General features: G+C 38.3%; 1 protein-coding gene and 1 pseudogene across 1 annotated transcript; both read left to right on the forward strand.

The window, feature by feature from the left end:
• Positions 1 to 2,625: 2,625 nt before the first annotated feature.
• Positions 2,626 to 3,680, forward strand: LOC121768478. Its single transcript, XM_042165024.1, has 2 exons — positions 2,626 to 2,910; positions 3,490 to 3,680. The coding sequence occupies exons 1-2, from the start codon at positions 2,699 to 2,701 to the stop codon at positions 3,590 to 3,592; spliced, it is 315 nt and encodes a 104-aa protein (XP_042020958.1). The 5' UTR covers positions 2,626 to 2,698; the 3' UTR covers positions 3,593 to 3,680.
• A 4,480-nt stretch (positions 3,681 to 8,160) lies between these two features.
• LOC121787025 lies at positions 8,161 to 13,278 on the forward strand (annotated as a pseudogene).
• The last annotated feature ends 12,523 nt before the right edge of the window (positions 13,279 to 25,801 follow it).

Raw genomic sequence — 25,801 nt, forward strand, 5'->3', positions numbered from 1 at the left:
TCGACTGATGCTCGGGCTCCACTCCATTGCGGCACATCTTGGCTTTGTGAATAACGGAGACGATTCCAATCGGGCGCAGGTTGGCTTGGAGAATACAAGGGACAGTCCCACTGTGATTGAGACTCGTGTGCCGGATATGAAGACCACTGAGGTGGGTCATGCTCTGGATGCATCAGCTCTGGTACTACATAATCGGGATGGGCTGCGACATCCTAAAATGTTTGGTGAAACCGTGTCCCCCAGTTCGAACACCAGACACTCCACGACGCATTGGAACTACTTGTGGTTGATAAGGCATGACCGGGTACTCCATGACATCAGCGTTGTTCGTAGACTGGAGGACATTCCTAGCAATTTCTCGAATCTGGCGCATTCTTGGGTCCATTTCGTCTTCAATAGTTAAATGGAAAACCTTCTGATAACCCTCAACCTAGATAAAAAAAAATCATACAAATATCAATACGAAACAATATATAACACATGAAAGCATATAGTTTAATATAACAAACTTACAAGTAATCTCATCGAAGACGCCGACTCGTTCGTCCCAGCAGTTGACCGTACCCCAGGCTGAGTCAGGTACGTCACTGTAATCTTGTTATACCACGCCATATACCCCGGACTCATAGGAATATTCATGGACATCAGTGCAACGTCTTCGGCAGCATGGAACCTTTCATACCTCAGGTCCCACTTCCCAATGTAAAACTGATGCGTGTTTTCCCAATTGTTACCCTTCTTACCATGCCGATCATTTTTGCCCAAATGATCGGCATTTCTGAGCATCCTGTCTACAAGTCGAGGAATATCCTGGTACCGATTAAACTGTCGTCGCACTTGTCCAGCCTCGTGTGCCTCGACATAGGCCCAACACACCAAGTACGTGTCGCACAAGGAGCATCCATTCGCATTACTGCAGTAGTCAGGCAGTATGCAATGCGCATAAGGCGTCCACAGAAATTACAAACCAGCAATGCAAACACCAAATTAACTTCATAATAAATTCATAAATTAAGTCAACATTAAAATAATAATCACCTGGTCGGGCCTAATCAGGGATATTTGATCACGATAATGCTCAACCGAGTATCTAGGAGCATTTCCTATATGCGTTGTTCCTTTCCACCTGTAAGTAAAATTGATGTAAAAAAATAACCCAAGATGCATAAACAAATTAATATTTAATTATATACCTGGCGCCACATGACGTATATGGCTCGTGCACGCGTGCTCCTATGAACGACGGCCTCAATGTGGGCATTCTTTCCCACGCCCATAGCTGCAGAAGCATCATAGGCCCGCCCAACTCTTTCCCTTATCCATAGAAGCCTCGCACAGATAATGATAAAGGTAGGACAAAGCCGCACTTCCCCAGCTAATAGTCTGCACCTCGTCCGGATCCTCGAATGCGTTCAACCACATAAAGGGAACCTTACACCCTGTGGTGTCTGGTAGAATGAGACCTCCTAATAAAATTAGGGCATGGATACGTGCCATTTGGATGCATACGTATGTAGGCAGGTCATCACCCAAAGGCATCCTTGTCTGGTTGATCAGAGCGGTCATCAGCAACCCGCCTTGCTTTGTCTCTATGGATGTATCCGGTATCCATCACAACCAAAATCACAACACCAAGCATCTCAAACATATCTCAAAAATCACAACCAAAATCCATTACAATTAACAAAACAACAAAACATCGGCTAAAATTGAGCAATTTGTTATAAACCCTAATTTATAAAATTGAGAGAAATCTAAACAAAATATGCAAATTAACAACAAATAACGGAGGAATATTGCAAGATTGAAGGAAACTTATCGGAATACGAGAGGAAATCGTCGGATTCGCCGGAAATACGAACGAAATCGCGTCTGTTATCGCCCTTTCTCTCTTTCTCTCGCGTCTGTGGGAGCTACTACCTCTCGCATCTGGTTTTAAGCAAATTAGAGACACATGAGCCTCATGCGTCTCTCCTAAGACGCATGACGCTCATGCGCCGTCCGTGAAATAAAAAGTAAATAAAAGACGCATGAGGGAGATGCGTCTCTCCCTAAGACGCATAAGCGTCATGCGTTGTTAAAAAAATCAAAAAAATTGGAAGACGCTACGCATATCCTTGATGCGTTTCATTAAAAGGAGACGCATGATGCGTCTCTCCCAAAGCCAGAATAAAAAAAACTCTAGTACACTTAAGGAATCTAAATTTTAGCCTAGAAAAAAAAGAAGAAATACCCCGAATATATTGTTATAGTAGTATTTTGGTAACTTCAAATGATTAATCTATATCTTAAAATTTTATCTAAGCCTCTTTTTTGCTTACGATGGATTCGATGTTCATAGTCAAATAAGTTAAAAAAGGACTTAATCAATTAAAAATTAATTTAATTAGTTAAAAAATCTGCCACTAACAACTAATTAGCCATAATATAATTAATCGTTAATTATCAATAAATTAAGCTAACCTCAATAAATAGAAGTATAATTAAAAATTAAAAAATACTAACAAACAGTATACGTATGAATGAAATAAAGTTAGTCAGGATATTTTGTTACTTATGGAAGTTGTATTTTACGGTGTTCATATTTAGTTTACTTATCTCATCCACATATAAGTGATTATTGTGGAGAACCACAAAAGTAGATATAGTAGGGTGTAAGAACCACAAGAAAAAAAAAACAAAATCAGATTCGAAATCCATGGCAATGATATTAAATGTGTCTTCTTCCATCATCCCAGCAGCGTCTGCAAAATCAACAAAGAGAAGGCATGTAGTGAAATGCGAATCGAGAAAACTGGAGATAGGGTCTCCCATAATAGTGATTGAGGCTCCAAAGCTGCTCAAAACTGCTTCTTCTGTCCCTTGTTTGCGCGCCAACGCCGGCTTAGTCAATCCCGGCGACGTCGGAAGGTCCGTCCCATCTTTTCATTTCTCTCTTTTTTTTTTCAATATCATTTTATTGTATTTTAACTACTTTTTATAACTAGTGTATTACTACTAATTAGCATTGCCATTGTCTATATCCAATTTGGATTTTTATTAACTTGTAAACTTACTTTCTATCTGATTCATTTTAAATCATACTAGTACCAATAATGGCTTAACTCCTAAAAATGACTTAACAAGTGAAACAGGTAGGATTCCTTTGATTTATAACTATAAAAATTCCATGATTAGAGTATGGACTATAATTTTTTCATTTCAATTTTCAATATAGATAAGAGAACGTACTAAAAAATTATTCCAATCCCCACAAGTTTTAAATTAGTCATTCCGGAATTAATATGAAAGAAATTTTTTAATGGAAATATGAGATATAATTGACAAGTTGTCATAAAATTGAAAGTTAGTGGACTGGAGGCACAAATAAATGGTGGCGTCTGGTGTGGTAACAATTGGTATTTTCTAACCAAATGAATTCAATTGATGAAAATATGTGAATTTGTTTGATTTCTCTATCTTTTGATAATATAAATTGATGATTAACAGGATTGTTTCGAGGAAGCCTATGGATGTGTGGGCAGTACGACTGAGTATTGGTACTTATCTCATAGATGGAAAATATTTCAAGCCTTTGGAACTCGATGATTAACATCTAATTTCTCTACATATTTTCCTTTATATCAAAGTTTTCGGAGTTGTTGGCTCAAGTATATAACAAATTTTCACGTTTTAGCTTATCATTTAATTAACAAATATGTTTATATCATATTATCATACGTAGGTGATTGCAAAGATAGATACTCCATTAACTAAAAGAAGATGATCACATTATATGCTTTATGACAAGTCTTTTGTGGATGCCCTCAGTCAGTGGAAGTGTGACATACTGATGTACAAAAGGGGGCAAGAAAAAACACAAAGAAAAAGTGAATATTTGAGAATATTGTATTTATGCTAATTTAAAAGAAGTGCCTATTCCTATCGTTTTCATTATCCATCGATTTGAAGCACAATTATTAAATATGTTTATTACTCCTAATTAGTTAATGGTTATCCATGAATAATTGTGCGGTCATTTGATTGGATATTCTGTGTAGTTTATAGCACTATTAACTTAGTTGTTGGTACGTGTATCATCTAATTTTGAACTAGTTTGCATAGTTTTTCGTAATTTGGAGCATTTAGTTACTTCCATCAATTTTATAAAAAACAAATTTAATTTCCAGGCAAACACACTATATTTATGTACTGAAAACGAACATTCTAGAGTACAATTTTTTTGGTAACAAATTTAAATGAAAAGCCATTTTTCTTAACATAATACTAGTAAAGGATACTAAGTCACTTTCTTTTAACAGCAGGCTAAACCCAAAAAAATTACTACAAATTAGGAAATTCATTATAAAGGCCAAATATCGACTCTGGTGGTGGCTAATCACTCCATTTTGAATGTATTGTCTCGAAATTTCATTCCATGCGTCGCACCAATATCGACTCAAACTCTAAAAGTAAATTGCATCAAGATCTTTCAAACTTAGTAGAAGCTTAGCTTTGCCATCCAAATCAAATGCATCATGAGAAGAAATTTGTCTCAAAATTTCGTTAATGCATGTGTCGTACCAATATCGACTCAAACTCTAAAAGTAAATTGCATCAAGAACTTTCATTATCCTCTATCTTAATAAAGCTCTCCCAAAAAAACTTTGCCTTCCAATTTCTTAGTAGATAGTGAAACCCACCTTTACTAGTGTAATGTGTGGTGAAAATATTTCTAAAAAAACAAAGTGAGTAGCAGAATGGACTAAAATGACAAATGATGCTAGTATGCTAGATATTATTTTATTAAAAGATCATTCTCACTATTTAAAAAAAATTATATCAATCATTCGCTTGAAATTGTGATGCCATCACCCTTAAGATGTGTATTTAGATTTCAGATCAGATTTTTGTCCAATCCAATTTGATCTGAAAATTCAAAATTTTATGCAAAATGAATCCGATCCGAATTGTCAGCAAATTCAAAATCCGAACTAAAAAATCCAATCTAATCAGAAAATTAAAAAATTGCATAATAATATACAAAAATCTGAAAATTCATTAATTCAATATAAAAAATCCAAAATTTTTGAAAATCTAATACCAATGGAATTGCTCAACTCAAAGATTTGTTAGGTTTGTAATCATAATATATTTATATAATTGAATTACTTCGAATTTTAAAATATTTTATTTGAACATTCCAAACTTTTAAAATGGTGATAATATCTTTCCTCACAAATAAACTAAAATGTCCCAAATGCTAGAGGGTATTTTGGACAACTTTTTTTTTTAAAATGCGAAAAACTCTTTAGAGCATCTCCAATAGCGGCGAGCGCACCGGCTAGCCGATTCTTGGCGCTCGCCGGTCCGCTCGCCAAACCATTGCAGCCGGCGAGCGCCAAATCGGCGAGAAAAACGGCGAGCGCACGCCGATTCCCGAGCGCTCTGCGATGCGCTCGCCGATCTCCTGGCCGCCATTGCAGGCTCCAATCAGCGAGCGATCGTAGAGCGGGATTTTTTTATTATTTAATTTTCGAAACACTATATATACGCGATTTGCACGTCATTTTCATTTGCACCACTTGTTTTAACGAGTTTTCTCTCTATCTTAATTTTTGTACAAGATCAACAACGCAAAATGAGTAACGCGGGTGGTAGTAGTGGTGGTAGTGGTGGGGATGCTGAGGAGTTCGAACGACGTTTGAACGAACAGTTGGAGGCATATACGTCCCGAGAGATCGACCGGCTGATACAACGGGCATTGCAGCCGGCGGTACCTCGACCTCGACCCGTTGTCCACCGCCGAGCAGTGATTGATCGGGATCACGTAGCTGCACATCAGCAGCTATTTGACGACTACTTCGCACCGGAGCCGCGGTTTAACGCCAACATTTTCAGGCGGCGTTTTAGGATGAGCAGGGCCCTGTTTATGCGTATTGTTGACGCTTTGGAGCGTCGATATCTTTGTTTCCGCTTCAGGCACGATGCGGCTGGCAGACCTGGCCACACACCTATTCAAAAGTGCACTGCGGCAATCAGGCAGTTGGCCTACGGAGGCGCGGCAGACATGTGGGACGAGTACCTCCACATCGGCGAGTCGACTGCCCTTGAATGTATGAAGTATTTCTGTCAGGGCGTGGTTGAAATATTCGGTGATCAGTACCTTCGAAGCCCTACCCCCGAAGAGGGCCAGGAGCTGATGTAGATGCACGGGGCGAAGCATGGGTTCCCGGGTATGTTAGGCAGCATAGATTGTATGCATTGAGAATGGAAGAACTGCCCCGCTGCCTGGAAAGGGTTCTACACGACCGGCTACAAGGAAAAGAATCCCACGATGATCCTCGAGGCCGTAGATGATTACCGGCTGATCTCCTGACCGCCATTGCAGGCTCCAATCGGCGAGCGATTGTCGAGCGAGATTTTTTTTATTATTTAATTTTCGAAACACTATATATACGCGATCTGCACGTCATTTTCATTTGCACCACTTGTTTTAACGAGTTTTCTCTCTATCTTAATTTCTGTACAAGATCAACAACGCGAAATGAGTAACGCGGGTGGTAGTAGTGGTGGTAGTGGTGGTAGTGGTGGGGATGTTGAGGAGTTCGAACGACGTTTGAACCAACAGTTGGAGGCCTATACGTCCCGAGAGATCGACCGGCCGATACAACGGGCCTTGAAGCCGGCGGTACCTCGACCTCGACCCGTTGTCCACCGCCGAGCAGTGATTGATCGGGATCACGTAGCTGCACATCAACGACTATTAGACGACTACTTCGCACCGGAGCCGCGGTTTAAAGCCAACATTTTCAGGCGGCGTTTTAGGATGAGCAGGGCCCTGTTTATGCGTATTGTTGACGCTTTGGAGCGTCGATATCTTTGTTTCCGCTTCAGGCACGATGCGGGTGGCAGACCTGGCCACACACCTATTCAAAAGTGCACTGCGGCAATCAGGCAGTTGGCCTACGGAGGTGCGGCAGACATGTGGGACGAGTACCTCCACATCGGCGAGTCGGTTGCCCTTGAATGTATGAAGTATTTCTGTCAGGGCGTGGTTGAAATATTCGGTGATCAGTACCTTCGAAGCCCTACCCTCGAAGACTGCCAGGAGCTGATGCAGATGCACGGGGCAAAGCATGGGTTCCCGGGTATGTTAGGCAGCATAGATTGTATGCATTGGGAGTGGAAGAACTGCCCCGCTGCCTGGAAAGGGTTCTACACGACTGGCTACAAGGGAAATAATCCCACGATGATCCTCGAGGCCGTAGCTGATTACTGGCTTGGATTTGGCATGCATATTTTGGGGTAGCCGGGTCGAACAACGACCTCAACGTCCTCAACTCGTCGCCCCTTTTCAATGAGCAGTGCCAGGGCGTCGGTCCGGCTATCAGTTTTGTCGCCAACGGGAACCAGCATGATATGGGCTACTACTTGGCGGATGGGATATATCCTAGGTGGCCCGTCTTTGTGAAGACGATCAGATGCGCATCAGATGAGAGGAAGGCCTACTTTGCGGAACGGCAGGAGTCGGCGCGCAAGGACATGGAGCGCGCATTTGGTGTGCTCTAGTCTCGATGGGCGGCAATTAGGGGTCCAACGCGTTTGTGGCATGTCGACTGCATTGCTGATATAATGTACGCCTGTATTATCATGTACAACATGATTGTCGAAGATGAAGGTGTACAACTGACTAGTTGGGCCAACGACGATAATGAAGCCGGTCCAAGCCACGGCGTGGCCACCCCCTGCGTACGAAGTGGGGTACCTCACGATGAAGCCGACCGCCTCCAAGCACATGCTGACATGCGCCAAGTGGAAGCTCATATTCGACTCCAAAAGGATTTAATTGAAGAGTTGTGGGCGCGGGGGACTGCACGGCGTTAGTTTTTTTTTGTAATTTTGTAATTTTGTATTTTTTTTAATGTACCTTTTTTAAATTTAAATGAAATTATTGCATTTCCCGTATCTGTGTCGTAAGTTGAATTCCGTATTTTGTGTGATTGTTATTTTTATAATTTTGTTTATTATGGCTGAGCTATCTGAATTTTAGTGCTGATGATGTGGCCGGAGGAGTTTGTGACTGAGCTATGACTGAGCTATTGCTATCGGAGATGCTCTTACATCAAAGTCTATCGACGTGCGGATATATTTATAAATTTCGATGTGGACATTCTTGAGTATCTATTCATGTCAATAATAACCAAACCGATCAACATTACAAATTCTGCAGTGTTATGCTTCACGTTTTGATTTGATTTGATACCCAAACAAAACATCCGAATCAAAGCGCCCCCGAAATCCGACCACTTGTTTTTCTCCATTTCATTTTCTTCCATTTCTGCATAATTAATCGAATTTCGGTTTTAGGCAGAATGTTCAACGGAATGATGGATCCCGAATTGATAAGGATGGCTCAGGAGCAGATGAGCCGGATGTCTCCTGCCGAGTTGGCTCGGATTCAGCAGCAGGTACTTGTGCCACCTATTCTATTTTGTGTGACTGTAGTGTGAATATGATCTTCGATTGTAGTATTAGCTTTTTGGGGAATTCCTCGTTGCTCTGCATAACACACTAAGTGTCTTTGTATGAAATTAACCTGATTGTCTAAGTTGATCCTTGCAGAGATTGCTATCTTGTAAAGCACTTCGTGGCTGAATGTTTTTCTTTAGCATGCTATTTTTTAAAAATTATTTGTAGGTTAGGGTGGATTTGTAGTTATCGCTTTGTGGTCTTGATGTGTAGTTGTTTACTAGTAATTTGGTCCTTTTTAGACCGCGTGACCCGAAAATCTGAGGGGCCTTAACATTTGATGCATGCAAGTATGCGACTGTTTCGGACTAGTGCACATAGTTTAGAGTTTAGACAAGTTGACTGGATTTATGTGCTCCTATTCCGGCTAATTCAACCAATGACTTAACTTACTCTGTTGCAGATGATGTCCAATCCAGATTTAATGAGGATGGCAACTGAAGGCATGCAAAATTTGAATACTGAAGATTTCAAGCATGCTGCTGAGCAGTTGAAACACACTCGTCCGGAGGACATGGCTGAGATTGGTGAGAAGATGGCAAATGCTTCACCTGAAGAGTTAGCTGCTATGCGTGTGCGTATGGATGCACAGGTGTCGTATGAAATTAATGGTGCCGAGATGCTGAAGAAACAGGTAGAGAAAATGTCTTGAGTTGTTATTGTAGCAAAGCTTCTTTTTTCACACATGTTCCTATTGTACTTGTACTATGCACAAGTGACATTTTGAGTACAATCTATCTAACTATTGGGTTGTTGTTACTTGCTAGTATTTCAATTGCTGAATGATTGGCAAAATGATTTCTTCAAATCAAGCAAGCCATCACTCAATCAGGGCTTATGTCTCATGCTCCTTAATAACCTTACCTTTACTTTTGAATATCCTTGTGTTGAGAACTCTGTTGTTTAATTACGTTATCTTGTAACACATCTTTGGTTGAGGATTGGCCATATATTTTTAAGTCAAATAAGTGTCTTGCAACTGCAAGGCATCATACAGGATAGATCCGAGGCATAAGTCAATTTAGCTGGCAGAACAAAAAAAATCAATCTTGATATTCTTACCCGAGTTAATATGTGCTAATCTTGTTGTTTGACTGCATTTGTAGTGCCTCCTAGAATTTTGCATGCACCTATGCTTAGATAAATATGCGTATCTGGAATACTAGTAAATTGGAGAATGAGAATAATACTTGAAAATATTAGTTGATCTTTTTTGGAGTTTTGTTGCACTTGTTTTGTTTATCTAATTTCAGGGTAATGAACTTCATAGTCAGGGAAAGTACACATTGGCACTGGAGAAATATATGCGTGTAAGTTCATTGTGCATGTTATCTTTGTGCTGCACTGGTGTTCCTTTTTGGGGCTGGAATTTTTAATCTAATTTTTTTCTGGGTGATATAGGCGAAGAAAAATCTCAAAGACATTCCTACTTCAAAGGGCAGGAATCTCCTTTTAGCATGCTCTCTTAATATGATGTCGTGTTACTTGAAAACCAAGCAGTATGAAGAGTGTATTGGAGAAGGTACAGAGGTAAGGATAGATTCTTCTATTTGTGTTGCATGAAGAAACATTTTTATCTTTCAAATTGGTCAGCCTATGTTCTTCAACTCAATCAATAAAGGTTACCAACTTTTTTATTTCCTTGTTAATCTATATATGCTTATCATTATTATTTCACCTCTTGGTGAGTTCCAACTTTCTAGCGTGCTAAACATATCTGCGATGAGTACTTTTCTTGTAAAGATCTTGTCAAATTAAACATTATATTTTATTTCGAAGAAACAGTTACACTACAGTTATCTGAACTTCTGCATTGACGGCCCGGAGTAACCAATGAAGAGTAGCTAGTACAATAACTTTGATGTACTGCAGGTTTTGGCTTATGATGCAATGAACCCTAAAGCTCTCTACCGAAGGGGTCAAGCATACAAGGAATTGGGAAAACTAGGAGTGAGTAACTGTTTCGAATTTCTTTGATGAGTATTATGAATTGTAAGCTTGATAATATATTCACTGTTGATTATGCCATCTCTTATCTTTATATGCATTGAATGCTTTTAGGAAGCAGTGTCTGACTTGACTAAAGCACATGAAGTATCTCTTGGGGATGAAACTATTGCAGATAGCTTAATGTACTGTATCTATCTGTTCCCTAAGTTCTCTTGTTGTTTAGAGGAGTAGTATTATCTAGCTTGCATGGAGGCTGGTTTTACCCCATCCTGCATTTCGGCCAGGTTCCGCGCCTTTATGGCTGTCTTTATTGGTTTTATTGACTGATGTTCTTTGATACCAAATATACGTAGGGAAGCCGAGGAAAGATTGAATAAAGGAGGCAGAACTCATTCAAGAGGTATGCAGTATGCTGCTTGCTTGTACTTCAGTTTTCATGTTTTGATTGATACTCCTGGGAATAATGTGGATTTATGTGCTATTTATCATTTGACATTAGGGGTGGTTATTGAAGATATAACTGAAGAAGCCACAGTATTGTCTGACAACTGCGAGAATTTGACATCAGAATCTTCGTTGTTATCACAAGAAGGAACCACTCAGTCTAAATCTAGTCAATCTGCTAGCATTGTGGAGCCTCAGTCAACTAATAATGACTATTTCAAGGCTTTAAAAGATGACCCGGAATCCATCAGGTTTCATTGCAGTCAATCCCTTTTTGCCTTTTTCTTGTGCAAGTTGTAAAAGATTGCCACAATGCGAAGCTAAAACTTCATTAGCTTCTGATATTTTCTTATGGGATCCATGCTGTTAGGGTATCAATGCTAATTAGTTGTCTTATTTTGCATTAAAAAATTTTAGGTATTCATTTTATTGCTTGGTGTTAAAATTTATGCTTCCCTGAATGTGGCTTGACAGTGTCAGAGCCTGTATTATCTATTGCTAACTGCCAAGTTCAATAAGCTATTTTTTCTTTCTTTTTTTATTCTATTGTAGATCCTTCCAGAACTTCATTTCTCAATCTGATCCTGAGACATTGTCTGCTATGAATGGTGGAAAAGTTGAAGGTGTTTCTCCTGAAATGATAAAGACTGCCACTGATGTCATAGGCAAGATGTCACCTGAAGAACTCAATAATATGTTCCAGTTGGCTTCCTCCTTCCAAGGACAGAAAAATGGTGGTAGTTTCACTCCTGGACCAACTCCACCAGATCTATCACCTGACATGCTCAAGACTGCAACTGACCTTATGGCTAAAACGCCGCCTGAAGACCTTCAAAAGATGTTTGAGATGGCTTCATCTTTAAAGGGAAACGAGGCAGCTTCATCACCGTCAGCAGGTTTCCCTGGATCAGTTCCACCAAACTTGACACCAGACATGCTCAAGATGGCAACTGATATGATGAATAAGATGCCGCCTGATGAGCGCCAAAAAATGTTTGAGATGGCTTCATCCATAAGAGGCCAGGAGCGACCATCATCAACGACGGTAAACAATGGATTAAGATCAGATGAATTTAAAACCCAAGATAATCTAAAAGTAAATGGCAGTGATGCTGGTGAAAGTAGTTCCTCCCAACATCTTAATTCAAGTTCTTCACAATCAGGCTTCCTAAATTCGGGCGGTGATCTACAAGAGCAAATGAGAAACCAATTGAAGGATCCAGCCATGCAACAGGTTTCCCACATCATCCTTTTGCATTTTCTGCTTTCTTATCTGCCACTTTTCTCAATCCTCTGTTCAGTATTATCTATTGTATGAAGTTATGATCTGATTGGATTATACTTCAATTATTCGTTGTTCCAGTTCGACTTTAGTATAATTGTTTGTATTAGAGCTTATAGTATGGCCAGTTACATTATCTTTGGGCAGTGTGTCTGGTTTTACATGCGCAATATGTATTTGATAGTATATTTGACTGTTCATGGCCTCATTTTTAAAATATGAAATACTTATATGCTTTATTGAAAACTAGTAGCTCTAATTAGGATGGGATGAAGCCCCCAAACTCATGTATTCCTGTCTCATTTCTTTTGTCCATTGTAGAAAATGTGCCTCAATTCTATTTATGATAATGTTGTGCAGATGTTGTCATCAATGATGAAAATATGAGCCCGGACACGATGGCTAACATGAGCGAGCAATTTGGGTTTAAGCTTTCACGCGAAGATGCTGAGAAAGCTCAGCAGGCCATGTCATCCTTGTCGCCTGATACTTTGGACACTATGGTATGCACCAAACAGGGTTAATTGGTTACTTACCCGCTATGTTTCTTTAACATATTTTCTATTAACCTGAGTGCTATCAGACTGTCATTTAGGATCATATTCTCAAATGCAATCCTGATACTACAAAGGAAAAAAATAATTAGCTGAGAGGGGTTTTGTGTGGGTAATGAGTTGTTTGTTTCGATACTGATTCTGAATGACAATGAGTGCAGATGAAATGGGGCGGTAGGATTCAAAGCGGTGTAGAAGGTGCAAAGAAGACCAAGAACTTTTTCCTGGGAAGATCTGGATTGTTGTTGGCCATATTTATGCTACTTTTAGCAGTCATTCTTCATTGGTTTGGGTGGGTTGGCAAGTAGATGGATGCTACTATAGTTTACAATTGTACTGGGATCCCTGAACAGAGGGACTCATAATAACTCAACTGGAATTTTAATTATACTAATAAATATATGTCCGATTAGTTGATGATATGCCTTTTGTTCTTGAGCTCTTGGTATAGTTTGGTGAGGTTTAGGTAAGGGTTCCATAACATTTATGTACTAGTATTCATTTATAAGGAGGAAATATATATACCTATTCAAATGACTGCTGGAATCCACGGTAAAAATGCACATTACCAATATTTGGTCTGGTATCGGATAGTAAATCCATGCGACTTGATTAAAAAGTCGTTGGTCTCATAACTTTGAAAAAAATTAACAACAGAAATCATGGTGTTTCACATTGTTTACCATCGTCACAAATCAATTTAATTAAGAGAAAAGATAAATGTACATAATCGTATATGTACATAATACTTTTAAATTTAATTAAAAATTAATTTTGTTATTTGTTGTATTATTATGTAGCAATAAGAAATAATTGATATAGAAATTTTATGTCAAATTTTAACATCATTTTGAGCTTGATTTGAATTAATTATACAATATTTAGTAAAAAAATTATTTTTTTCTTAAATATACAAATACTTAAGTTAAAATTTCAATATTTTTTTGAAGTGTGACCAAATGATTAGTATGAAATTTATTTTAAATCAATTAATATTTATAAATCGATTTTCAATGTAAAATGTTAAAAAAAAGTTTGATTATATAAGTACAATTATGTATATTTATCGCTGCAATTCGTGAAATGTTATGAATTATGATCAGTTGTTTATTTAGAGTGTGTATTTTATTGAGGATTCCTGCAAAGCAGTTTCCTAGATTTTGGGATTTAGTGTTATATTAATACTCCCTCCGTCCCGTACTACTCGCACATTTCCTTTTCGGCACGGAGATTAAGGAATGAGTGTATAGCAAAGTCAACAATTGCGGCTGTAGGTGATAATTTTTACTAAAAATGGAAAGAGTGCAAATAACTTGGGACGCCCAGAAAGGAAATAAGTGCAAGTAGTCCGGGACGGAGGGAGTATTATATTTAAAAATGCAAGTTGGAGCGGATTTTGAGTTCCATATATTCCGGGTTTTCAGTTTTGACCAGTTATTTTTCCTCCATAAAACGATTCTGAATCCCTTTATATTTCGCATTTTAAATTGGGGATATTAATGTCGGCGATAGCGACGAGCAGGAGAGGCGGGAAGAGCCGCGTTGGGCAAACAGCGGGCGAGTGCGCGGCGTTGTGCTGCTGCTGCCCGTGCGCGGTGGTGGATGTCCTTGTCCTCGCCGTCTACCGCCTCCCCACCGGCATCTGGAGGAAGAAGCAAAGGAGTAAGAGGAACAATGATAAAATTTCAGCGGAGAATCGGCGGGAAGAGGAACAATCACCCGCCGGAGAAGACGATGCCGTTGGATGGGATGATGATGAGACGTTGCGCCGCTTCGATTGGGGCGGCTTCTGGCGGAGCCAATCAAATACGAGTATCAAGGAGCCTCAATTATGATTCACGCAATTAATTACCTACCTTTTCTTCTGCTTATATATCTTAAACTTTCGCATTTTGGGATTTTAATCTCAATTTCAACATCTGAGGCTTCACATTAATCATTTGATATTGACGACTATTTTTTTTTTGGATAATCTGGCTTAAAATTTTATATTGCGCACTACAAATAAAAATAAATAAATAATCATTTGTAAATCCTTGTTGCTGCCTCAACTCATTCAAGGCGGAAAAATCAATTTCGGGTAAAATAAATTATTTGCAGTATGCTACAATTAGAGGTACAGTGAATTACCTATTTAATCCTTTGAATTTGACCAAAATTCATTAATGATACACTTTGTTTGTCTTTTTTTGTAAGATATATATGGCGAAGGAAATACAGTAAAAGTTGTGTCCCTTTTTAAAGTGTCATCGTACCACCAATTTCTCGTGTTGCCACGTGACATATTATCTAATAATATTAGGGGAGTATCTAGCAATATTCATTTAGTAGACGTTTAAAGATTTCATGATAGTAATATGTGGATTGATTGTTGAGTATTGCAAGATTGCCTGATAGTAATATGTGGATTGATTGTTGAGTATTGCATTATTCATATCCCTTCATGTACCACAATCTCGTGCTGCCACGTGGTATATTATCCAACAATATTAGGGGCGTATCCAGCAATATTCATTTAGTAGGCGTTTACAGATTGCATGATAGTAAAGATGGATTGCAATGTTGATTGTTGAGTATTGCAGTATAGGGCAATATTCATTTAGTAGGCGCTTACAAATTGCATGATAGTAAAGGTGGATTACAGTGTGATTGTTGAGTATTGCAGTATAGGGCAATATTCATTTAGTAGGCGCTACAGATTGCATGATAGTAAATGTGGATTACAGTGTTGATTGTTGAGTATTGCAGTATAGGCGTTGAGTATTGCAGTATAGGGCAATATTCATTTAGTAGGCGCTACAGATTGCATGATAGTAAAGGTGGATTACAATGTTGATTGTTGAGTATTGCAGTATAGGCATAGAATGTTTCAGATGCAATATATATATATATATATATATATATATATATATATATATATATATATATATATATATATATATATATATATATAGGGATGTATTCATTTCCTTTTCCTATATTTCCTCCTTTTTCCTTCTTAATATCAGCCATTAGATTAGAGAAATGGACGGTCAAGATCAACATTGGGTAATTAATCCCGTGTTGCATTATTTGTCCTATTTTGTGCATTATGAGGTTACAATAATCTAATAATGGCTGGAAACCGCTACGAATAATGCACCACATTAGGCTTGCACAAGGGTCGGAACCCGCCGGTTCCGGGCCCGAACCGGCGGGTCAAGGGTCGGAAAATCCGCGAACCTGAACCGGCCCGCCTAGCTCCCGGCGGTTCCGGTTCAGGTTCAAAAAACCGGCGGGTTACGCGCCGGTTCAAAACCGCCGGTTTTCAGCTCGAACCGCCGGTTCCGGGCCAGAACCGGCGGGTTGACGAATTTTTTTTTTTTTTTTTTGCATTTTTCAACTTTTCAATTTTAATCAAATTACATTACACTTTTCAAGTTTGCTTTTGTATGCAATGTGAGTAAATAAAATTGAAAAAAATACGGCTAAAGTTGCAATTTTATTGAAATTGCATGTTTACAAATTACACGTTACAAGTTACAACAATTACAAATTGAAAACATATGGCGGTCTTGAAGTCTTAAACAAAATTTAAATACAAATGAGACTACTAGTGAAGAACTAATTACAAATGACAAGAAACGACGTTGAAGTTCTTAAACGTATAAGTGTATTATATATATACTCTTAACCGGCGAAGAAGATCTTTCTACATAACTAAATTAAGGACACCTTTAGCAATTCAACTTTAAATGTTGAGTTTCGTCTAACAATCAACAATTATAGTAGAATTGTCAAAAGTTTCCCTCATTTAGCCGTATAGAGAAATATACTTCATCGACTAGAGTATATACAAATACAATTATGTAATTGTATTTGAATATTTTTAAAGTAGGAATTAATGGGAAAAAAAAGAAATAAAAGAAAAAGGACTTGAGCTCAACTTAAATTAAAAATTTAAGTTGAGGTGCCTACGTATCCCAATTGCTCATTTGCATTAGGGAATCAAAGTCCACGTAGTTCTCTTACCTTACTTACCTATTTGGCTTGGCCGGCGGCGGTTGACGGTTGGCCTAATCTTCATCCCCGGTGAATTCATCTTGTGATCCCTCTTGACGATCATTCCAATCATTTTCTTGTTCTCGGACGTCAGCTTTGGCCCAATCATCAAGTAACATCACGGCTTCCATATTTTTCGCCGAGAGCTTACTTCTTGATTCATCCAAAACGCGCGAGCCAACACTAAAAGCGGACTCGACGGCGACGGTGGAAGCCGGAACAAAAAAAATCTCCTTGGCCATTGAAGCAAGGATGGGAAAATCTTTCTCGTGGGTTCCCCACCAATCGAGGACGTCGATTTGGGCGGGAGGAGTAGGACCTTCATCACCAAAGGAAAAGAGTGATTCAAAATATAAATCTAATTCACTGACCATACCTGAGGACCTTCCGCCGGTGCTGTAGTTGTATAGGTCGGCTAGTTGGGATTGCGCGTCGGGGTCATCATAATCGGCTTGAAATGCAAAACCATAGTTATGTTGTGGAGGAGGGGGTCTTCTGACTTGGTGAGTGGTGTTATACTTGGTTTCATATTCGGTGTAGAGAGAGCGCAAGTTATACTCGAGGTTTTGTTGCACAACTGACCGGTCCGGGAGGTTTATTTGAAAGGTTTCTGAGAGGTCGACTCCAAATTCGTCACTGGTATCGGATTGGATTGCTTGAAGGGGACCAAGATCAATTGAACTCAAATTGTTATAATAAAAATCTAAAATTCTAGAGGTACCTGCTAATTTCCATTTTGGATCCAATACCTTTGCAATCAAAAACACGTTAGGAATCTCACTGAAATACTTGAGCCATTTTTCAATCATATAATACAAAACGCACATTAACTCGGGAGAAGAGGAAGCATTTTTCATTGAAGTTTTAAAACCAAGGGATATGTACATGCAATGCTCCAAAACACGAACAACAGTGCAATAATAAACACCCGACAATTCAACAGTAGCATTTTTGAAATATTTGAACAATTTAAATAAAGCCAAACTGTTATCCCAACAACTATGCGAAAGATATAAATCACGGTAGGGGTTAGTTCTATAAAAATCACATAAAGCATCTTTATGTGTCAAGGTAGAATTCAGACAATCATATGTCGAATTCCATCTATGAGACACATCCATAGTAAAATTCGTGTACCTGACATTCTTTTGATGGCAATATTTCTTCCATGCTTTGCCAATAGCTGGCTTTTGATGGATTAATCTAACTGCATTTCTAATAGGAGAGACATGCTTTTGCCATAATTCAAGGGCATCCTGTACACATAAATTTAAAATATGGCAAATGCATCTTTGATGAAAATACTTACCTCCAATTACCGGTGTACAAGTCGCAATCAAATCGGCAATACTTGCGGTGTTGGCAGTTGCATTATCAAAACCAATAGAAAATATCTTGTTGCATAGCTGAAACTCATTCAACACTTGTATAATCAAAGAAGCAATTTCTGGTGCAGTGTGTGGACTTTCAAATTCTCTAAAACCAATTAAACGCTTGTTCAAAGTCCAACTGTTGTCCACAAAGTGAACCGTAATACCCATGTATGAATGACGGTTAAAACAATCCGTCCAAACATCTGAGCAAATGTTCACCCTGTGGCCCATGTTAACTAAATAACGTGATAATTCTACCTTTTTCTCCAAGCACTGCCGAACGGTAGATCGTTGCACGGTCATTCGACCTATTCTTTTGATTGCTACATTCAACCCACTTTGCATAGTAACCTCAAAACTTTTGTCATCAAAAACATTAAAGGGCATATGCTTCATAGCCGCCCATCTAGTCATTGTATCATCAAAATTCTTTTTATCATATTTAAATAGAGGCGCACCTGACGAACCCGAGCCGGCGCCGGCGGGTTGGAAGTTTAGTTGGCTTTGGGTAGAGGCAGTGCCGCATTCTACCGGATGCTTTGCCACTAAATGGCGACGGAGGGTGCCATATCCACCACCGGCGGACCATTTGTACACTTTATCGCAATAGTTGCAATAAACATGAAAGTCCGAAGTCTCTTCTTGAGAGTTCGGATCGTGAGGACTTGGAATCACCACCGCCACCTTCTTGTAGTGTTTGATAAAAATGTCCGATTTCAAAGGTTTTGCCGTGTTAGTGGGTGCAGGGGGAGGCATCTCCTCATTTCCGCCGGTGCTAGAAGGAATACGAGAATGCGATCTATCCTCGTTGTTGTCCGAGTCCGACGATATAGTAACGTCGAACTCCTCATCTCCCCTACCCCCGCCTTGTTGCATTTCAGCAAGTAGCATGGCGGTCCTATGATCTTCTTCCATCTACAAATATTATGTACGTAGAAGTTAAAAGTATGAACGCAAAAAAAAATTAATGAAATTTTGTGCATGTGAATTGGAAAACAAATTTTTCATTACTTACTTGCATGCGTTCGGCTGCCAATCGGGAAACCTCGTCCATAACATCTCGACGACTAGGTCGTCGAGATTTTGAGGGACGCGTAGTGCTTTGATCTTGGGCTATTCCCTTGCCCCGATCACCACGTCCCGATCCACCACGAGAAGAAGACATACTGAATATATTGATAAATGAAAAGTAATATGGACTTGGAATAAAATATGTATGAAGTATAAAAGAAGTGGTAAATTATGAGCACAACAAATATAGTAGTGAGTAGAAAGTGTAGAATTAAACTTGCGCAATTAGAGAGAATGATGAGAGAATAGAGAAATGGAGATTGAGAATGAAATCCTTGTTAACACAAGAATGAGGTAAGGAAATATGAAGGAGAAGTGAGGTATTTATAGGAGTAAAATTGGAAGAAATAAAAAAAAAAATTCAAATTTCAAACTTTCAAATTTTCGGCCGAACCGCCGGTTTACCGCCTGAACCGGCGGTTCAACCTCAAAACCGGCGGTTTTTCCACGAAACCGGCGGGTTGGTCCACGGTTTTCCGACACAAACCGCCGGTTTCTGACCTCACCTAGCCCCCTACGCCTGAAAAGCTTCCGGAACCGGCGGAAACTGGTCGGAACCGCCGGTTCAAACCGGCGGTTTTCCTCCAAAACCGGCGGTTTTCACCCAAAACCGGCGAACCGCCGGTTCATACCTATCCCTACTTTGAACCCCTACGAACCCCTACGAACCCTAGCCGTTCGACCCTTTGAACCGGCGGTTCGAACCGCCGAACCGCCGGTTCACGGTTCAAGTTATGCCCGAACCTGAACCGGCCCTTATGACCCTCCGACCCTTCAGCCGGTTCAACCCGCCGGTTCCGGGCCCGGTTCCGGTTCATGAACCGGTGGGCCCGAACCGGCGGTTAACCGGCGGGCCGGGCCGGATTGTGCATGCCTACACCACATGGTCACGAGTAATGCATATAATTGACTATATAATGCACAATATGTGAACTGCAATGCATACGAATAAGATGTACCATGTTATGATGTTTGGACACACGTTTCTTGTTTCCCTAAGGGTTTAATAAGCTTAGGGGCTAGGGTATAGTACGTAGACACGTATGTAATCTTCACATGGTAACGAGTAATGGATATAATTGACTATATAATGCACAATTTGTGAACTGCAATGCATACGAACAAGATGTGCTGTGTTATGATGTTTGACACACGTTTCTTGTTTCCCCAAAGGGTTTAATAAGCTTAGGGGCTAGGGTATAGTACGTACGCATTAATAACAAATTATAAAACGATACGAATAATTCACCAAATTGTCACGAGTAATGGATGTTATTAACTATATAATGCACAATATGTGAACTGCAATGCATACGAATAAGATGTACCATGTTATGATGTTTGACACACGTTTCTTGTTTCCCCTAAGGGTTTAATAAGCTTAGGGGCTAGGGTATAGTACGTAGACATTACTAAATGCACGTATGTAATCTTCAATCCGTTGATTAACCCATATACACAATACCTCTAATAATGCATAATATACTGAGATAATGACAATTAACAGCTACATAATGCACTACCTAAACCAAATAATGCACATACGTATATTCCAATAACAACAATTTGTTAGTAATGTCTACGTACTATACCCTAGCCCCTAAGCTTATTAAACCCTTAGGGGAAACAAGAAACGTGTGTTAAACATCATAACATGGTACATCTTATTCGTATGCATTGCAGTTCACATATTGTGCATTATATAGTTAATAACATCCATTACTCGTGACAATTTGGTGAATTATTCGTATCGTTTTATAATTTGTTATTAATGCGTACGTAATATACCCTAGCCCCTAAGCTTATTAAACTCTTAGGGGAAACAAGAAACGTGTGTCAAACATCATAACACATCACATCTTGTTCGTATGCATTGCAGTTCACAAATTGTGCATTATATAGTCAATTATATCCATTACTCGTTACCATGTGAAGATTACATACGTGTCTACGTACTATACCCTAGCCCCTAAGCTTATTAAACCCTTAGGGGAAATTAGAAACGTGTGTCCAAACATCATAACATGGTACATCTTATTCGTATGCATTGCAGTTCACATATTGTGCATTATATAGTCAATTATATGCATTACTCGTGACCATGTGGTGCATTATTCGCAGATACCAAAATGTGGCAGTTACTTTTCCGTCAAATGTCAATAATAACCATGTAATGCATACAACCACCTTCTATAATGCAACACGGAACCAGTTTTATAGAATCAATCTGATCCGTTGATGCCTTAGATCTAACGCGTAATATTAAGAAGGAAAAAGGATCTAAGATGTGAAAAGGAGAATAACGCTCATATATATATATATATATATATATATATATATATATATATATATATATATATATATATATATATATATATATAGGGTAGTGATCAATGTATAACTAATCTTAAGTGTATAACTAGAGAACAAATCTCAGCCACACATCTTAATGGAACAAATATTATTTATTTTAATTATACAAAATGGGCCAAGGATATTTTTGGAAATTACATTATCAAATTTAAATCAAATTATGCAGCCTAGTTCAGCAACGAGCTGGAGAAGTGCGACAAGGCCAAGGCGGCCAGCTCCTCCGCCGACTTCCTCCGTGCCGTCTCCAAGTACGACAAGCTCGACTCCACCCAGGGTGTCGGCAAGTACGTCGACCAAGCCGAGGGCTACCTCCGCCAGTACGGCGCCCCCGCTGAAGACAAACCCGCGGCCGAGACTGAAATTCCTTCGGGCGGCGACGTGAAGAAGCCGGAGGAGAGAGGCGAGGTTGGGGACTATGCGAAGAAGGCGGAGGAGCTGCTCGGCGGAACCGGTGAGAAGAGCGGGGCGGAGGGTTTGTTGAAGGCTGCCGGCTAGATCAACCCATGTGTGATGCGCAGTTACCTTAATCAAATGAGTACACTGTACACACATGTATTATTAATAACGATTAACGAATAGTTTTAGTAGAATTTAAATTGATTTATTTGCTTGAAATAAAGTTACATTTCTACTTATGCTATTTTTACAAAAAAAATGATTATGTCATGTTTAATATAGCTAATTGTCACAAATATGGTACGTAGTCCTAATTTAAGTTGGCTGATATTATCCACAATCATAGTTATTTTCTCCCAAAAAATCTCAATAAAAGAGTGATTTTACTTCACTCTTGTTTACAAAATACATCACTCTTAGCATGATTTTACTTCACTCTTGTTTACAAAACACATCACTCTTAGCATGATTTTACTTCACTCTTGTTTACAAAACACATCACTCTTATTATGATTTTACTTCACTCTTGTTTACAAAACACATCACTCTTGTTTACAACACACATCACTCTTAGCATGATTTTACTTCACTCTTGTTTACAAAACACATCACTCTTATTATGATTTTACTTCACTCTTGTTTACAAAACACATCACTCTTGTTTACAACACACATCACTCTTAGCATGATTTTACTTCACTCTTGTTTACAAAACACATCACTCTTGTTTAAAAAACACATCACTCTTAGCATGATTTTACTTCACTCTTGTTTACAAAATACATCACTCTTAGCATGATTTTACTTCACTGTTGTTAACAAAACACATCACTGTTAGAATGATTTTCTCTTATTTCAAGTTCATGAGTAATGATCAGTAGAACATAGGCATTCATGTCATTTCAAACAAAATTGGACTGTTTTACAACTGTGATGTTTCAAAATTAGTTTTACAAAATGGCTTCTACCAATACAACTTATAGGCTCTTCTATCTATATATTATCTCCTCTTTGTCGACAGGCTTCGACGTTTAGTTTCTTTCTCAGCAACGATGACACAGAATTCTGCACCAAGCATCTCAGGCACTTCAAGATCCACAGACTTGCTCAACTCAACAATTTGTGTGATAATTTCTACTGTAATCGTGAAGCCTAAAGTAGATAGCATTAGCTGATCTGCAAATATTAGAATGATTCTCTGCGAGCAGCGTCTCTCAGCACCATGGAAGTCGGCAGCGTCGGGAGAGTCTCGTTTCTAATCGAGAACGACAAGACCGATCAACCTCCCAAGCCTGCGCGAGAGGAGAGATCGGAGCAGGTCATACTCCTGCGGCGGAGCGCTAGCAGCTGCGTCGAGGTGAAGAAGACTAACGGATTTTGGATTGAATTTGCAATGTACCTAATTTTGGATGTCAATGACCATTATACCCCCGCTTTGTTATTGTGGAGTAAATTTGTGAGAGAGGGAACTAATATCTCCTTTAAATTCAAAAATTACATGTATTAATAGTAGCCCTTGATTTTTTTGATCTTGTGGCTATTATTTGTTCTCTAGTTATTTGGTTAAGGGGTGTTTACCATAGATCACTACACTACTATATATATATATATATATATATATATATATATATAGTCGTGATCATATAATAACCCCTAAATATCCTAATAACCCTATAACCAAATCTGGACCACACATATTTCTAATCATGCGGTTGAGATTCAAACTTAGATTTACTTCATAAAAAAAAACGCGGGGGTAAAACTGTCATTTCTCTGATTTAATTTCTGAATTTTGCCAAATATCACGTAAAATGATAAAATGATAGGTTTATTGCATAGAATGATAGTTTTGAGATTCAAACTTAGATTTACTTCATAAAAAAGCGCGGGGGTAAAACTGTCATTTCCCTCATTTAATTTCTGAATTTCGCCAAATATCACGTAAAATGATAAAATGATAAAATGATAGGTTTATTGCATAGAATGATAGTTTTGCCGGATAGAATGATACTCTGAGTTGATAAAATGATACTTTTGACTGACTGATAAAATGATAGGTTTATTGCATAGAATGATAGTTTTGCCGGATAGAATGATACTCTGAGTTGATAAAATGATACTTTTGATTGACTGATAAAATGATAAAATGATAGGTTTATTGCATAGAATGATAGTTTTGCCGGATAGAATGATACTCTGAGTTGATAAAATGATACTTTTAGCTTATAAATGTTAGGTTTAATGCATAAAATGATAGTTTTGCCGGATAGAATGATACTTTCAGCCGATAGAATGATAGTTTTGCCGGGTAGAATGATACTTTCAGCCGATAGAATGATAGGTATTTTTGGTGTATAAAATGACATTTTTGTTTAATAAAATGATACTTTTACCTGATAAAATGATAATCTAAGCGGATAAAATGACAGTAACCTTATAAAAATGATAGTTTAGCTGAAGAAATTGCATATAAGCTGATAAAATGATACTTTAACGTGACAAAATGACATAAAACTGATAAAATGATAGTTTTGCCGGATAGAATGATACTTTCAGCCGATAGAATGATAGTTTTGCCGGGTAGAATGATATTTTCAGCCGATAGAATGATAAGTATTTTTGGTGTATAAAATGACATTTTTGTTTAATAAAATGATACTTTTACCTGATAAAATGATAATCTAAGCGGATAAAATGACAGTAACCTTATAAAAATGATACTCTGAGTTGATAAAATGATACGTTTACTGCTTTGTAGGTTTGTATATTATGTATTGTGCCGATTATATTAGGTTTATTGCATAGAATGATAGTTTTGAAGGATAGAATGATACTCTGAGTTAATAAAATGATACTTTTGACTGACTGATAAAATGATAAAATGATATATATTAGGTTTATTGCATAGAATGATAGTTTTGTCGGATAGAATGATACTCTGAGTTGATAAAATAATATTTTTGACTGACTGATAAAATGATAGGTTTATTGCATAGAATGATAGTTTAGCCGGATAGAATGATACTCTGAGTTGATAAAATGATACTTTTGACTGACTGATAAAATGATAAAATGATATATGTTAGGTTTATTGCATAGAATGATAGTTTTGCCGGATAGAATGATACTCTGAGTTGATAAAATGATACTTTTGACTAACTGATAAAATGATAAAATGATATATGTTAGGTTTATTGCATAGAATGATAGTTTTGCCGGATAGAATGATACTCTGAGTTGATAAAATGATACTTTTGACTGACTGATAAAATGATAAAATGAGCGAAATTCAGAAATTAAATGAGCGAAATTTGGATACGTAAATTTTATCATGAGCGAAATGACATATTTACCCCCGTGCTTTTTTTATGAAGTAAATCTAAGTTTGAATCTAGACCACGTGATTTTAAAAATGTGTGGTCCAGATTTAGTTATAGGGTTATTACGGAAATTGGGGTTATCATTATAATGCACCCCTATATATATATAGGGGAGCATTATTCTCCTATTCATCCCTAAGATCCTTTTATCTTCATATTATTAACCGTTAGATCCTATGCATCAACGGACCGTATTGATGCTTAAATTCTAGATCCGCGTTGCATTATACAACCTTTCCTTATGCATTATGGGGGTAATAATGTAAATGGTAAAAAATAGAACCGCCATATTTTTGGCAAGCGTGAATTTTAAGCGATTTGCAAGCAGCAGTCTCTTTAACTTCTCTCATTCATCACTCTCATCCGATTCCACTCTCCCCACTCCCTCCACTCTCTAAAACCCTAGCCGTTCTGCAAGGGTGAAGA

The sequence above is a fragment of the Salvia splendens genome, chromosome 2, assembly GCF_004379255.2.
Source record: "Salvia splendens isolate huo1 chromosome 2, SspV2, whole genome shotgun sequence".
Taxonomy (NCBI): domain Eukaryota; kingdom Viridiplantae; phylum Streptophyta; class Magnoliopsida; order Lamiales; family Lamiaceae; genus Salvia; species Salvia splendens.

Excerpts from the sequence above, each read along its gene's own strand:
- LOC121768478 (XM_042165024.1), top strand. The coding sequence starts at position 2,699 with ATGGCAATGATATTAAATGTGTCTTCTTCCATCATCCCAGCAGCGTCT. Across the intron at positions 2,911-3,489 it reads AATCCCGGCGACGTCGGAAG|GATTGTTTCGAGGAAGCCTA; the intron begins GTCCGTCCCATC and ends GATGATTAACAG.